Source organism: Fukomys damarensis, unplaced genomic scaffold (genome assembly GCF_012274545.1).
Source record: "Fukomys damarensis isolate Sample0158 unplaced genomic scaffold, DMR_v1.0_HiC HiC_scaffold_11, whole genome shotgun sequence".
NCBI classification, from domain to species: Eukaryota; Metazoa; Chordata; class Mammalia; order Rodentia; family Bathyergidae; genus Fukomys; species Fukomys damarensis.
Window position 1 is genome coordinate 12,771,813 of NW_022900923.1, and position 13,766 is coordinate 12,785,578.

Genomic DNA, 13,766 nt, shown 5'->3' on the forward strand with positions numbered 1-13,766 from the left:
CTAGCTTATCTCACTTAATAGTGCACTTTATGTTCATCCATGTTTTCACAAATAACAGAATATCCTCTTGTTTTGTTTTGAAAGCTAGATAGTACTCTCTTGTGTATATGTGGTGAATGTTTAAATTTTTAAAAATGTATTACAGTAAAAGAGACATTATTATTAACCCCCCCTCAGAATTTTTTCACTTCAACCACACTTATAATTCTTGGCACTTTTTTTTTTGTTTGTTTTTTGAGGTGGGGTCTCACTATGTAGTTGAGACTGACCTGGAACTCACTATGTAGCCCAAGCTGGTCTTGAACTCACAGCGATCCTCCTGCCTCAACCTCCCGAGTGCTGGGATTACAGGCATGCACCACCATGCCTGGCTCTTGGCACTTTCTTAAGCAGTTTTGCAAGCCATTTTCTTGTCTTTACAAAGTATGAAAAAAAATATATATGGCAAGTGCTGCTGCCAAGTGCCATGTAAGGAAAGGCAGGCTTGTATAAACATCATGGTGTGTCTTCATCCACCTTACTCACCATGTGACTTCTGGCTTTTCCTCAAAATCAAAATGAACATGAAAGGTAAACATTTTGAATCAATTCAAGACATCAAGACAACCATAACACTGCAACTAAATTTTAATGGTAAATGCTTACTGATCACTTCTGTGTGCAAGGTTGCTGTGCAGTGGTACCTTGGTTCACAAACTTAGTTTGTTCCATGATTCTGGAGATGGCCGCATTCATGTTTGTGTGGAGAAGGTGGCTGTAGTTGTGTTCATCACTTGATGCAGAGTTTGAGAACAGAAGCAAAATTTTGCCAAATGCTTTTGTTCGCAAACTGAAGTTTTCATGAACTGAGGCACCACTGTATATTAACTGTCTGCTGTAAATACTGAAAACATATCCACATAGTGATGCTAAAGGGAGAAGGGAAGTCAATTACCCCAAATCTTCAAATTGATAAATGATGCACTTAACCAAGATTTAACCCTGGGTGCTGATCCCAGAGCTCATTCTGCTAACCATTTACCTCTGGTCTCCCATTTCACCTTCATGCTGCGTGTGGTTTCACTTTCATATGATTTAAAATCAAATTGAAGGAAAGTTTCCATTAAAAATGGTAGAACTAGGTTAAGTGGGTGAATTAAGCCCCATTGTCTCCACAGAGTTATCTTCACAACTTGGAGCGCAAGTGTTTGCAGGTTTCGCTTGATGCATCCTCACTGTTTGATGTGCAGTAAATATGCTTTCTTCTTTTTCACTATGAGAGCAATGTCATTTTTCAGTTTCCACAGGCTGGATTCAAGCAGGTCCCCAAAGTCCTTTAACATCTGTGACTGTTGGTATACAAATGGCCGGAGCATTTGATCATCTTCCTAAAGAACAAGTGAAAAAAAAAAAAGATGATAGTACAGTTTGTATCACTAAAGTAAGAAAAGTTTTGTGTCTGTACATGGGATGTGCTGTAAGTTTTCCCTTTGGTGTAGAAAACTGAAAGTGACTGGTAGTGTTCATAAATTATGTAGAAGCAACCTGGTTTCTGGAGGCTGCCAGGATGCCCAAAACTGGTAAGAATATCCAAATATCTCAGATTGGAATGTTATGTATTCTTTCAATACTGTAGAAGTTGTGAGGTTTGCAAGGAAGTCAGGAGGGTGGGAGGTTCTCTGATGTAACCCTTGTCCCATGGAAATAGCCTACCCTGAGAGATTTGCTGCTAGTTGGGGGTCACTTAGAGAAACTCTACCCGAGAGTATTGGGGCCTAATTCTCCACAGAGCCAATGGAGAAAGGAGATGAATTGCAGGGTTCTAGGGTATGGTATCTTCAATCTATATTGGGTAAATGCCTGATAATTTTTAAGTGGTTGTACTGATTATATGTTTCTAGCTGTGCATGAGAGTTTCTGTTGTTTCACATCTTCTCCAAGTCTTGATGTTGTTACTTTTTAATTTTTGTTAGTATGAATGGCTTATAATGGTATGGCATTGTTATTTCCCAAGGTATTAATGAACTTAAACATTTTTTCATATATCCATTGCATTTTTGATTTCTTCCATTGTAAAGGTCCTATTCGTGTCACTTGAACATTCTTTTCTTTTGGATTGTCTCGTTCTCTTTTCTTTTGTAGATCTTTATTTGGATATTAGTTCATCACGTGGTAAATGTGTTGCAGATAATTTTCTCCATTCCTTTTGGGTTTCATTTTTGTGTCTTTTGATGGATCAGAGTTCACAATTTTAATGTAGGTGAATTTATCCTTCTCCTTTTTTTTTTTCATCATTGAGTTTATTGGTACATTTTAGGTATTACAGTACAGTTACATTCATCATTGAGATCTTGTGCCTCTACATGACAGGTCTTGGTTGTCATTTTTTCCCCTTGTCCCTGCCCTCCTTTCACTCCCACCTCCTCTCCCTCTTTACAAACACTTCATTTCCATTTTTTCATTTTCTCATATTTTTTTTCTTTTCCCTTATTACCTTTCCCCTACCCTTCCCACTTTCCCTACACCTTTAGCCCCTTTCTTTCTATTTCACATTGTCCATTATATCATTAGGATCTTATGTACTATTATAGTCTGTTCACACAAGAGAAACTATTTGGTATTTACACATGTGTGACTTATTTATTTCACTTAGGAGTATATCCTCAATATGTATCCATTTTCCTATGAATGACTCTTAATTTCTCATTCTTTGTGGCTGAGTAACATTCCATTTTATAGAAAAACCACATCTTCTTTATCCAGATTTATCTTTCTCTTGAAAGCCTGTTTTGTTTTTGTTTTGTCTTTGTTTTGTCATACATAGAAACCTTTTCTGCTGTGAGGTCATGAAGACAGTCTCAGGATTATGCCAGATGTGGTGGTGGTGGCTGTAATCCTAATACTTGGGAGGCTGGACTACATACATATAGAGCACAGCTCAAGACCAGCCTAGACTACGTAGGAAGAGCCTGTCTCAAAATTAAAAAAAGTGAATGTTGTGTCTCTCATGCTTTTAGTTTTTAATTCTCATCTAAAATGGATTTCTAAGTATAGCTTTAGAGTTGAGTTCACTTTCATTTTCCCCATGTCTGTCAGCTTTGTGTCACAGGGACAGATGCCTGAGATAAACAGCTTAGAAGGAGGAAAGTTATATTTTGGTCTAATTGCTTTGGAGAGAGAGGGAGGGAGGGAGAGAGAGACAGGAAGGAGTAGGGGGAGTGGCGGGGAGAAGAGAGGAGATAGACACCAGGTCCCAAGGTCTAAATCCCACCTCAAGAGCATCCCTCTGTGACCAACTTCCTCCACTCCGGAAAGTTCCAGCACCTGCCAGTAGTGCTACAGGCCCGGGACCAGGCGTTAGTGCCTGAGCCCAAACCATAACATCTGGATCCCTGTTCTCCAGGCACCGTTCATGGAAGCATCCGTGTTGCCACACTCATCTGCAGCTCCACTCCATCTACCTGAAATCTCTAGTCCAGAACGAATCTATTTTTTGACCTTCTGTTCTTTTTCTTCATTACTTGTATTTGGGTCAGTACCTTAAAATAAGTTGATACGAGGTAGGGCAAGTCTTCCTAGCATGTTCTCCTACCTGGCCTTCGCAGTTCTGTATAAATTATAGATCATTTAGTCAGGCTCCATTTCATTTGCTTGGGAACACCCTGAATCTTGGGCAGAAGTGACGGATTTACCACAGCAGATCTTGCAAGCCATGGAAACAGCATGTTTCTCTGTTGTGGAGGCATCACTTTACCATCTCTCAGACAAATTTTAAATTTTTCTTCATAGAAGTCCTACACATTATTTTATGTTGTAGGTTTAACTATTTCACATATTTGATATATCTATAGTTGGCATACTTTTATTAAAATGATTTTATTGCTATTATAGTCAAATACAATTAATTTTTAAGTATTGATTTTAATCCGGAACTTTGTAATTCTGTTGATTTATGTATAAATTCTTTGGGACTTCCCGCCGATATGAGCGTGTTGTCTGGAAATAATAATGGACGCCGCACAGTGTAGTGGGGAGAAGGTGCTGTGGAGCATCACTGCTGGGTGGGATCTTAGTCCTGCAGTTCCCTAAGAATGTGTGCCTAAGAACCTTAGGCAGGTTGGCCGCCTTCACTCATGCCTTCCATCCATTGCTATGAAATAGGCCAGTGATAGTACCTGTCTCATAGGGTGGTTTTGAGATGTGAATCACTAAATGTAATGTAAATATATGGCATTAATGAAAGACCTTTTTTCCCTTCCCAGTTCTTCGACTTTGTATTTCTTGTCTTACTGTACTGATTAGAACCTAAAGTACAGAAATGAACTGGCCAGCATCCCTGACTCCTTCCTAATCTGGAAAAGAAAGCTTTCCGTCATTCACTGAGAAGCATTATGTTTGCTTTTTGCCTGAGATTGTCCTTATCTGATTGAGGAATGTCTATTTTTAGTTTGTCAGTAGGATGCTTAATTTTTTTTACATGCTGCTCTCTACATATATTGAAGTAATCAGATTGTTTTTTTCCTATAATCTTTTTTTTTTTTTTTAAACCAGGAATCGAACTTGGCACCTTGTGCTTGAATTTCTGAGATATTCTTTATCTTTTAAAGAGAATGAATATCCTGCAGTGGCCATAACTGTGTGGAACCAGCCAGATATGCACTAAAATGGAAAGGCTGGAACAAAGATAAAGGCCTGAGAGAGCGGAGGACCCACACTTGTAAGGCTCTAACTTGCCAGCTGCTTAAACACACTCTCCCCCACCCCCAGAAGAGCAAAGGCAGTTATCACAGATGTCTAAGTTGAAAATGTCTAAGCTGAGTGGAAAGAAGCTCCCAGGATTCGGGTTACTCACGGGGGTTGTATATTGTCTCAGTCTGAGAAACTGCCCTCTTGCCACATTCATGCTCTGGTAGAACACCTTTAGTGCTTTGGCAAAGTCTCCGTCACAGCTGGCTTGCCGAGTGCACATTTGATTAATCTCACTGGCTGATGGCAGTTGAGCTGTCATCTGAGTTATCTTCAGGGTATTGGAAGGCTGATGGGCTAGGGTAGAAAAGAAAGGTTTATTCATTTCTGTATTTGGTTATCTCGGTACTTATTTATTTTGGTGTCATTCTTGTATATCTGCATTAATAGCATCAGTTTGGACCCATCCCGAGAAATCTCACAGGGAAGAAAAATCTTGGATTGTTTACGAAACAAAATACTGTATACTCATTTTCATGTCTTAGAAAAATATAGGGGCTTGGGAATAAACACAGTCTCTCACCTTGTTGCCCAGAACCAGTTTTCTTCAATGATTCCTTGAGAAGCACATTTTCCTTTCTTAGGGCTCTGTTTATGTTTCTGAGGAGTTCCATCTCCTGCTGTAACTTGAGCATCTTTAGATAAAGTTCCGGTGTTTGATTTGATGTAGTCTACAAAAGATGTCAGTTCAGCTTTTTACTGGTTTGCCTGTGTATCCTTTGAGCCTGACAGTTTTTCCTATCTCATGAAAACCAAGTGGGATCGGGATGGGGGCGGGAGGCGCTGGTGAGCAAGGCTTATCAGGAATCTCTCATGAAAACTTGTTGAGGGGAATAAGCACTGTTGATCCTCAAGCACCTGCCATCTGAGATTTTCTACTCATCTCTGATGCCAGTTTTTATGTCACCTGCACACACCTGACCTGTGTCCTTCACATTGGAAATTTTCTTGGTGTCTATCATGATGTGGCCTTCACCTGTGACCATGAGGTCCAGCTGAGAGCAGCTCAGCTCAGCACAGCCTTCTGTAGTGTGGAAGAACACCAGGAAGAAAAGAAGTCTCAGTTGTCCAGCTCACGTGGGGTGAGGAGATGTCAGACCATGTACTCACCTGCTGCACTAGAACCCAGGAGCCCAGGGGAAAGATGAGTCTTGCCCAGATCAACAACCTCCCTCCTTTCCCTCTTCTGCAGCACAGGCATACTGACATTGTCTCTGACTGAATAGTGCACCATGCAAAAGAAGTGAACATGGTACCTTGAAGGCCCCACAAATCAACTACGAGAGCATTTGTCTGTAAGTAATTCAGAAACTCCCAAGACGCATTGACGGCAGTGAAGTGGAGAGACTCTTCAATTTGGGGATTCACAACTTTCCATACAGGTTTGGTATATAAAGTGATTGGGAGATCATAAATTCTGTAACTGAGAAAAGAACATTAAAATACAATTTAGATTCAGAAGGAGCACATTTTAAAAGTGGGGGGAGGGGTCAATGAGCCAAAGAATTACAACACGTGCAGCAGTTAGAGAAAAGGAGGCCAAGAACCAGTGCTTATGACTGCTGCCTCCACTTAACATCGGTGTCATCACTGCATGACGAACAATGTCTACCAGGAAGAAGGATTTTGTCCATTTAAATACTCTAAAATTGTTAGTTTTCTATGCTAGGTAGTGGCTTAGTTTCTGTTCTTCAAAATATCCTTTTCTTTATCACTTCATCTTTGAGTATGCTTACAGCCTAATCAGTTTACCCATATCTGGTGCATCTGTCATGTTGTAATGCAGTTCTTTTATTTCCAACAAAAACACTGTACTTAGTTAATATAGTTTCACTGGATACTCTTTGTGGTAAGATTAGACTGTACTGCTGCAAACACAAAGGTTCAGTACCCACTGACCAGAGTCCAGTAATATAGAGGGACATGTGGCTTCTGTAGTTAATGGGTGTGGGTAGTCATTTTGCAGTTGGGCAAACAGAGGAAGATTAGCATTTCACGATAAACTCATCTGTTAAACTTGAAGAAGATTCCCTCCCTCCAGGAGTCACACAGTATGAGGTTTGTGCCAGTAATTCTGTGATGTAGGCTGGTACCTTATCTGAATGCCCCTCTTTGCATCTTCCTTTAGCCACTTGATGCCAAGGCAACGGATGATATGAATCTGGAAATCGATCCTCTTGCCCAGCAGCTCCAAGGGGTCAATAACCACATTCTCCTCGCTCTGTGCCCTGCAAACAGAAGAGGTGAACTTTGACTAAATGATGCTGGGTGCAAGCAAGTTAGTATTAGGATTCTATTTCATTCCCTTGACATCATAAGGAATGGCTAATTTCATCAAAGGAAGGATAGGTAATATTACCAGTTGTAGAATTCATTCATTCAACAGACACTTAACAGGAGCCCACTGTACCCTTCTGCTTCAAGGTGATAATGGAGTGTCTCAGGAGCTTACAGCCTGGAGGAAAATGGCTTGTAAACAGCATCATAGTAAATGCACACAGGAGTGGGTGCTAAACTTGCACTGAAGAGTTAGGTGGGTCCCCAAGGGAAGGAAAGCCAACCCAGGTACTGCATCCCAAATTGTTTTGCTGGGTGAATTCTTTTTAGTTCAGAGTTCATCTCAGGACTGCAAGCTTAGATACTAATTTGGACAGCTTTTCAGCAGAGGACCGCTGACAACCAAGCTCACAAAGTCAGACCCATAAATGAGAGTACCACTTTATTAATTTGCAGTGTAACTATTGAGCAGCCTGGAAGGCCTACGTAGCCAAATGACCAGAAGGCTGCTGGAGTCCCAGAAAAGACACCGAGTTGGCAGCTTGGTCTGTTTATTACAGGACGTTAACTTTCTTTATACCCTTTTTGAGCTAGTTTCCTCTTCAGCAAGAGAAAAAGGTGCACTGCATACCTATGAGGTGCTGGCATCTAAACCAGGCCCCTGCCAGCATCTTTAGTCTTTAACTAAAGTTAGTGTTTATGTAAACTGCCTGTGGGCTAAGAGAAAAAAAGCAGACATCCCGAGGGAAGGTAAAAGGTAATAGAACAGAAGTTAGAATGGAGCTGAGAGCTTTAAAACAAAGCCTGTACCCACAGAAGATCAGATAGCCCAGGAAGAGGGCAGGCATCTCAGTCTAATTTGAGGGGGGAAAAAAAAAAGTGGTCAGGCATCTACCAAGGAGAAGGAGTGAGCTAGAAAAATCATCTGTGCTTCTGGCTCCTGGGCCTCATCAGCAGGGTGGGCCATCAGCATTGGACTAGCATCCTGTGTGTGATACCAGACCTCACAGTGTCAGGAGAGGCCATGAGGCAAAGTCCCACAACATGCTCTGGCTTCCTCCTCTGAGGGTCCACTGTTTGGATTCAACTTGGGTTTTTTGGTTCTTGGCCAAGGCTCCTGCTACCCTTCCTACTTCCCTGCCTCTTTGTGGATGACCACCTCATTCCTTTGGTCCCCGGCGCAGTGCTAAGCTGTCTTGAATGCTGCTGGGCACTCCAGGTCAGCTGGTTTGGCCACTATGGCAAAAGTCAGATTCAGTGAGGCCAACTCACAAATGGATGCATGTGTTCATTTGTCTCACAAATGACTACTTCAGGTACCAAACTGACCACCCCCTCAGTAACTCAAGCTTGCTATGTGTGACTGAAACGGAACTAGGGAAGGGGTGAAGGAGATACCCACTGTCCTGCTGGTGAGCAAGGGATGATATGGATGTGCAACACTGCCTCCTCCAGCCCATCACAGTTCAGAAATGCCACTTGGTCCTCAAACTGCATGCAGTAGGCAAGCGACTGGAGCCAAATGTGGGCTGAGCCCAAGTGCACGGTCTCGATGGGATCCCAGAAAGGGTCATCCTCCTGAGCCACAGGGCTGTCTTCTCCATCTAGAAAACGCTGGTAAAGTTCCTCCATTAGGAATTTCCTATTGATAAACTTTGCTTTTGACCAAATCCACACCTGAAAACATAGAGGTAGGACACCGATATTTTATTTTGTCTACTGCTGTAAATGTTCATCTCATTGATCTTTCCCAATGTGATCCCTTCAAGAACACCATGTTCATCCTGGACCTGTTGCCACTTCAGCATTGCTTGAGTTGCTTAAGCCCAGGAATTGACTCAGACAAGATGATGGGAGTGTCAGGAAACACATACTCCCTGGAGAAATGAAGGGTTAGGGTTTATGGCACAAAGAAGAATGTCCTCAAAAGTCCTAATCGCTGGGACCTTTAAATATGCTTACATTAGATGGCAAAGGGAATTAATGTTGCAGGTAGAATTAAATCCACTTATCAGCTAACCTTAAAATGAGATTAGTCTGAATCTTCCAGGTGGGCCCAGTGTAATCACAAGGGCCTTTGATGGGGAACGAGGCAGAAGAGAGAAAGATCTGGTGAAAGAAGCGGGGTCAGAGAGGTGACTTGTGGGTAACTTTGAAGATGGAACAAGATGACTATGCACCAAGGAATGTTGATGCCTCTGGAAGCTGGATAATGCAAGGAAACATCTTCCACTTTGCCCCCAGAGAGCAAGGTAGTCCTCTTGACACTTTGCTTCTAGCCCAGGAGGACCCATGGGCTTCTGGCCCACAGAACTAAAAGGCAGTAAATCTAGGTCATTTAGTGGTTTGTGGTAATTTGTGACACACTAGTAGAAGACAGTGCAGAGGCATATTGTTTGGAGACAATCTGGGAACTCCACAACAGTTTCACATCCATGTGCTGAGGAGACATTGTCCCCAACTCTGCAGGCAAATGTGGCAGGTGTGCTTAGCTCCAAATTTGCGAACCCAAAGAAGTTCCAGTCCTTGTTCAGGGCCTCACTTCCAATGAGCAGCAAATTCAGAGCAAGACCCTGCTGCTCTCTGCCTCTCACTAGTGAAGACAGAGCCTCTGTATCAACACCTGCCGTGGAACAAGGGACAAAATCTTAAACAGCAGCAGGAGGAATTCAATTTAGATAGAATATTTCTTGACTACAAATGTCTTATCAGAAGTAGTTACCAAAGATCTCTCTTTTGACAACTAGAATTTAAAAACCCCAACAGAACACTATGAGGCCCAACAGAGCAGATCAATTAGGCAAGGCAAGAAACTAAAGGGAGAGGGGGAAAAATTAAAAAGAGCCAACAACAGGACACTAACATGACAATAATAAGTCAGTACATATCAGTTATAACCATCAATGTCAATCACTCAATTCACCAATCGAGAAATAGACTGGCAGAATAAATTAAGCAAAATCCAACAATATGTTGTATACAAGAAAAACACCTAGTGCAAAAAGAAGCCCATAGACTAAAGTGAAAGGATGGACAACAGTTCTCCATGTGACAGGAGCCCAGAAAAAAGCAGGAGTAGCTATCTTACTTGCAAGGTAAATTTCAAACCACAACTGATTCAGAGACAAAGCAGGCCTTTAAAGGAAATTTCCTTGTAAAGGAAATAATTCAAGAGGAAGAGATGACAATCATAAATACATATGCACCAAATATTAATGCCCCCAACTATATAAAACAAATATTAAGTAACATGAAAAACCAAATAGGCACTAATAAAATTGTAGTGGGGGACCTAAATACCCCACTATCACAAATAGATCATCTAGGCAAAAAATCAACAATGAAATACTAGAACTGAACCAAGCTTTTGAGCATATGGACTTAATAGACATCTATAGAGTGTTCCACCCCACAAAATCAGAATATACATTCTTTTTGGCTGCACATGGGTCATTCTCCCAGATAGACCACATACTAGCTCATAGAACAGGTTTGAATAAATGAAAAGGAATTGAAGTTATCCCATGTATATTATCAGACCACAGTGCAATTAAGTTGGCGATCAATAGCATAAGAAACTGTAGGAACTTCACAAATACATGGAAATTGAACAACACTCTCCTGAACAATCAGTGGGTCACAGAGGAAATTAAGAAATTAGACAATTTTTACAAATAAATGATAATGCCAATACAACATACAGGAATCTATGGGACAAAATGAAAGCAGTTCTACATGGAAAATTCATAGCAGTGAATGCCCACACTAGGAAAACAGAGCAAGCTCAAACAACCTAATGATAAATCTTAGACTCGTAGAAAAAGAGCAAGAAAAACCCAAAGCTTGTACAGGAGGAAATTATAAAAGATTAGAGCAGAAATCAATGCAATGGAAACTAAGAAAACGATACAAAAAAATCAATGAATCGAAGAGTTGGTTTTTGGAAAGAAGAAAATCGATAAACCCTTACCTAACCTTGTCAAAAAAAGTAAAGGCTCAGATCCATGCAATTAGGAACGAAAAAGGTGAAGTCACAACACATCCAACAGACATCCAGAGGATCATCAATGCCTACTTTGAGAAGCTGTATTCTAATGAAATGGAAAACAGAAGAAATGGACAGATTTCTAGATACTTACGAATTACCAAAGTTGAACGAAGATAAAAAAAATTCTAAACACCCCAATTACAATCAGTGAGATTGAAAATGTTATTAAAAGTTTACCAACAAAGAAAGTCCAGGTCCTGATGGATTCACTGCTGAATTTTACAAGATATGTAGAGAAGAACTACTGCCACTACTCTTTAAACTTTTCCATGAAATTGAAAGGGAAGCAATACTTCCAAATTCATTCCTGGAAGCAAGTGTTACTTTGATTCCCAAACCAGGGAAAGACCCAACTAAAAAAGAGAACTACAGGCCAATATCCTTAATGAACATAGATGCAAAAATCCTTAATAAGATACTGGCAAGCAGAATACAGAGGGTCATCAAGAAGATCATACACCCTGACCAAGTCGGATTTATTCCAGGGATGCAAGGATGGTTCAACATATGTAAATCAATAAATGTAATACAGTGTATTAATAGAGTCAAGGACAAAAACCATATGATCCTCTCAATAGATGCAGAAAAAGCATGTGACAGAACTCAACACCCATTCATGATAAAAAACCTGAGAAAAAATGGAATAGATGGTCTGTATCTCAACTTAATAATGGCTATCTATGAAAAACCAAGAACCAACATCACATTAAATGGCCAAAAACTGAACACCTTCACGTTAAAATCAGGAACAAGACAAGGATGCCCACTATCACCACTCCTCTTCAATATAGTTCTAGCAACATTAGCCACAGCAATTAGACAAGAGAAAGAAATTAAAGCAATAAAGATAGGAAAGGAAGAAGTTAAACTGTCAGTATTTGCTGATGATATGATACTCTACATTGAGGACCCAATAAATTCCACGAAAAGACTTCTAGACTTAATTGACACTTACAGCAGAGTAGCTGGATACAAGGTCAACACTCAAAAATCAATAACCTTCTTGTATACAAATAACAGACTCACTGAGAAATTAGGGAAACAATTCCTTTCACAATAGCAGCCAAAAAATGAAGTATCTAGGAATCAATCTAATGAAAAAAGCAAAAGACCTCTACAGTGAAAACTACAGCACTCTGAAAAAAGAGATTGAAGAGGATATAAGAAAATGGAAAGATATTTGTGCTCCTGGATAGGAAGAATCAACATAGTAAAAATGGCCATATCATCAAAACTGCTATACAGATTCAATGTAATGCTGATTGAAATTCCAACAGTATATTTCACAGAACTAGAAAAAATAATCCAAAAATTAATTTGGAATCAGAAGAGACCTAGAATAGCAAAAGCCATCCTAGGCAACAGAGACATGGCAGCAGGTATAACAATTCCCAATTTGAAACTATACTACAAAGCCACTGTGATAAAAACAGCATAGTAATGGCAAAGAAACAGACCTGAGGACCAGTGGAATAGATTGAAAGATACAAGAACAACTCCACATGTACTCAGCTACCTCATCTTTGACAGAGGAGCCAACCATCCTCACTGGAGGCAAGATAGCCTTTCTAATACATGGTGTTGGAAAAACTGGATTTCAACCTGCTGAAGATTAAAACTAGACCCTTATCTTTCACCATGCACTAAACTAAAATCCAAGTGGATTAAAGATCTAAATATTAAAAAAGACACACTAAATTTCCTGGAAGATAAGTTAGGCAGAACTCTTGAAGAAATTGGCATAGGGAAAGACTTTATGAACAAATCCTCAGTAGCACAGGAACTAGCAGAGAGTATCAACGACTGGGATTTCATCTTATTAAAAAGCTTCTGCACTGCAAAAGAAACCATCAACAGAACTAAGAGACAACCTACAATGTGGCAAAATTTTTTTACCAGCTGCTCCTCAAAGGACTATTATCTAGATTATATAAAGAACTCAAAAAGTCGGGCCCCCAAATATAAAAACCCAATTAAAAAATGGGCACCTGAAATGAGCAGCCATTTCTCAAAGAAGTAAAAGCAGCAAATAAATATATGAAAAAAATGTTCCATATCACTGGTCATTCGAGAGATGCAGGTGAAAACAACATTGAGATTCCACCTCACCCCAGAAAGAATGGCTGCTATGAAGAAATCAACAAATAACAAACGTTGGTGGGGTTGTGGGGGAGAAAGGAACCCTTCTTCATTGTTGGCGGGAGTGCAGACTGGTGCAACCACCATGAAAATCAATATGGAGATACCTCACATAGCTAAGATTAGAGGTCCCATTTGACCCAGCCATTCCTCTGCTGGGTATCTTTCCAAAAGAATCAGGGGCTGAGGATTTGGTGTAGTGGTTCTGCTGCCTGCCTTGCAAGCACAAGGGCTTGAGTTCAATCCCTGGTACAAAAGTTTCATTTTCCCTGGTACCAAACAACAAAGATTGTAGGATAGTTTTTGGGCTGGGGATTTAGCTCAGCAGTTCCACCGCCTGCCTTGCAAATGCAAGGACACAAGTTCGATCCCTGGTACCAAACAAAAAAAAAAGAATCATACTTCAGTGATACATGCACACCCATCTTTATAGCGGCACAGTTTGTAATAGCTACAACTTGGAAACAGCCCAATTGCCCATCAGTTGGAAAGTGGATAAAGAAGATGTGGTTTTTCTATAAAAAGCTACAAAGAATGAGGAATTAGAGTCATTAATAGGAAAATGGATGCATATTGA

General features: G+C 40.4%; 1 protein-coding gene across 1 annotated transcript in view; it reads right to left on the reverse strand.

Annotated features, from left to right (window-relative positions):
* Nucleotides 1-629: 629 nt before the first annotated feature.
* The window catches only part of LOC104875197 (kinesin-like protein KIF28P), a 65,992-nt gene continuing 52,855 nt past the window's right edge, over nt 630-13,766 (reverse strand). Inside the window, exons 17-23 of the mRNA XM_010642637.3 lie at nt 8,405-8,679; nt 6,819-6,953; nt 5,982-6,148; nt 5,643-5,749; nt 5,249-5,396; nt 4,832-5,022; nt 630-1,367 (exon numbers count right to left, since the gene is read on the reverse strand). Coding sequence (XP_010640939.1) covers nt 1,212-1,367; nt 4,832-5,022; nt 5,249-5,396; nt 5,643-5,749; nt 5,982-6,148; nt 6,819-6,953; nt 8,405-8,679 — 1,179 coding nt within the window. The 3' untranslated portion in view covers nt 630-1,211. The remainder of the gene's footprint in view (nt 1,368-4,831; nt 5,023-5,248; nt 5,397-5,642; nt 5,750-5,981; nt 6,149-6,818; nt 6,954-8,404; nt 8,680-13,766) is intronic.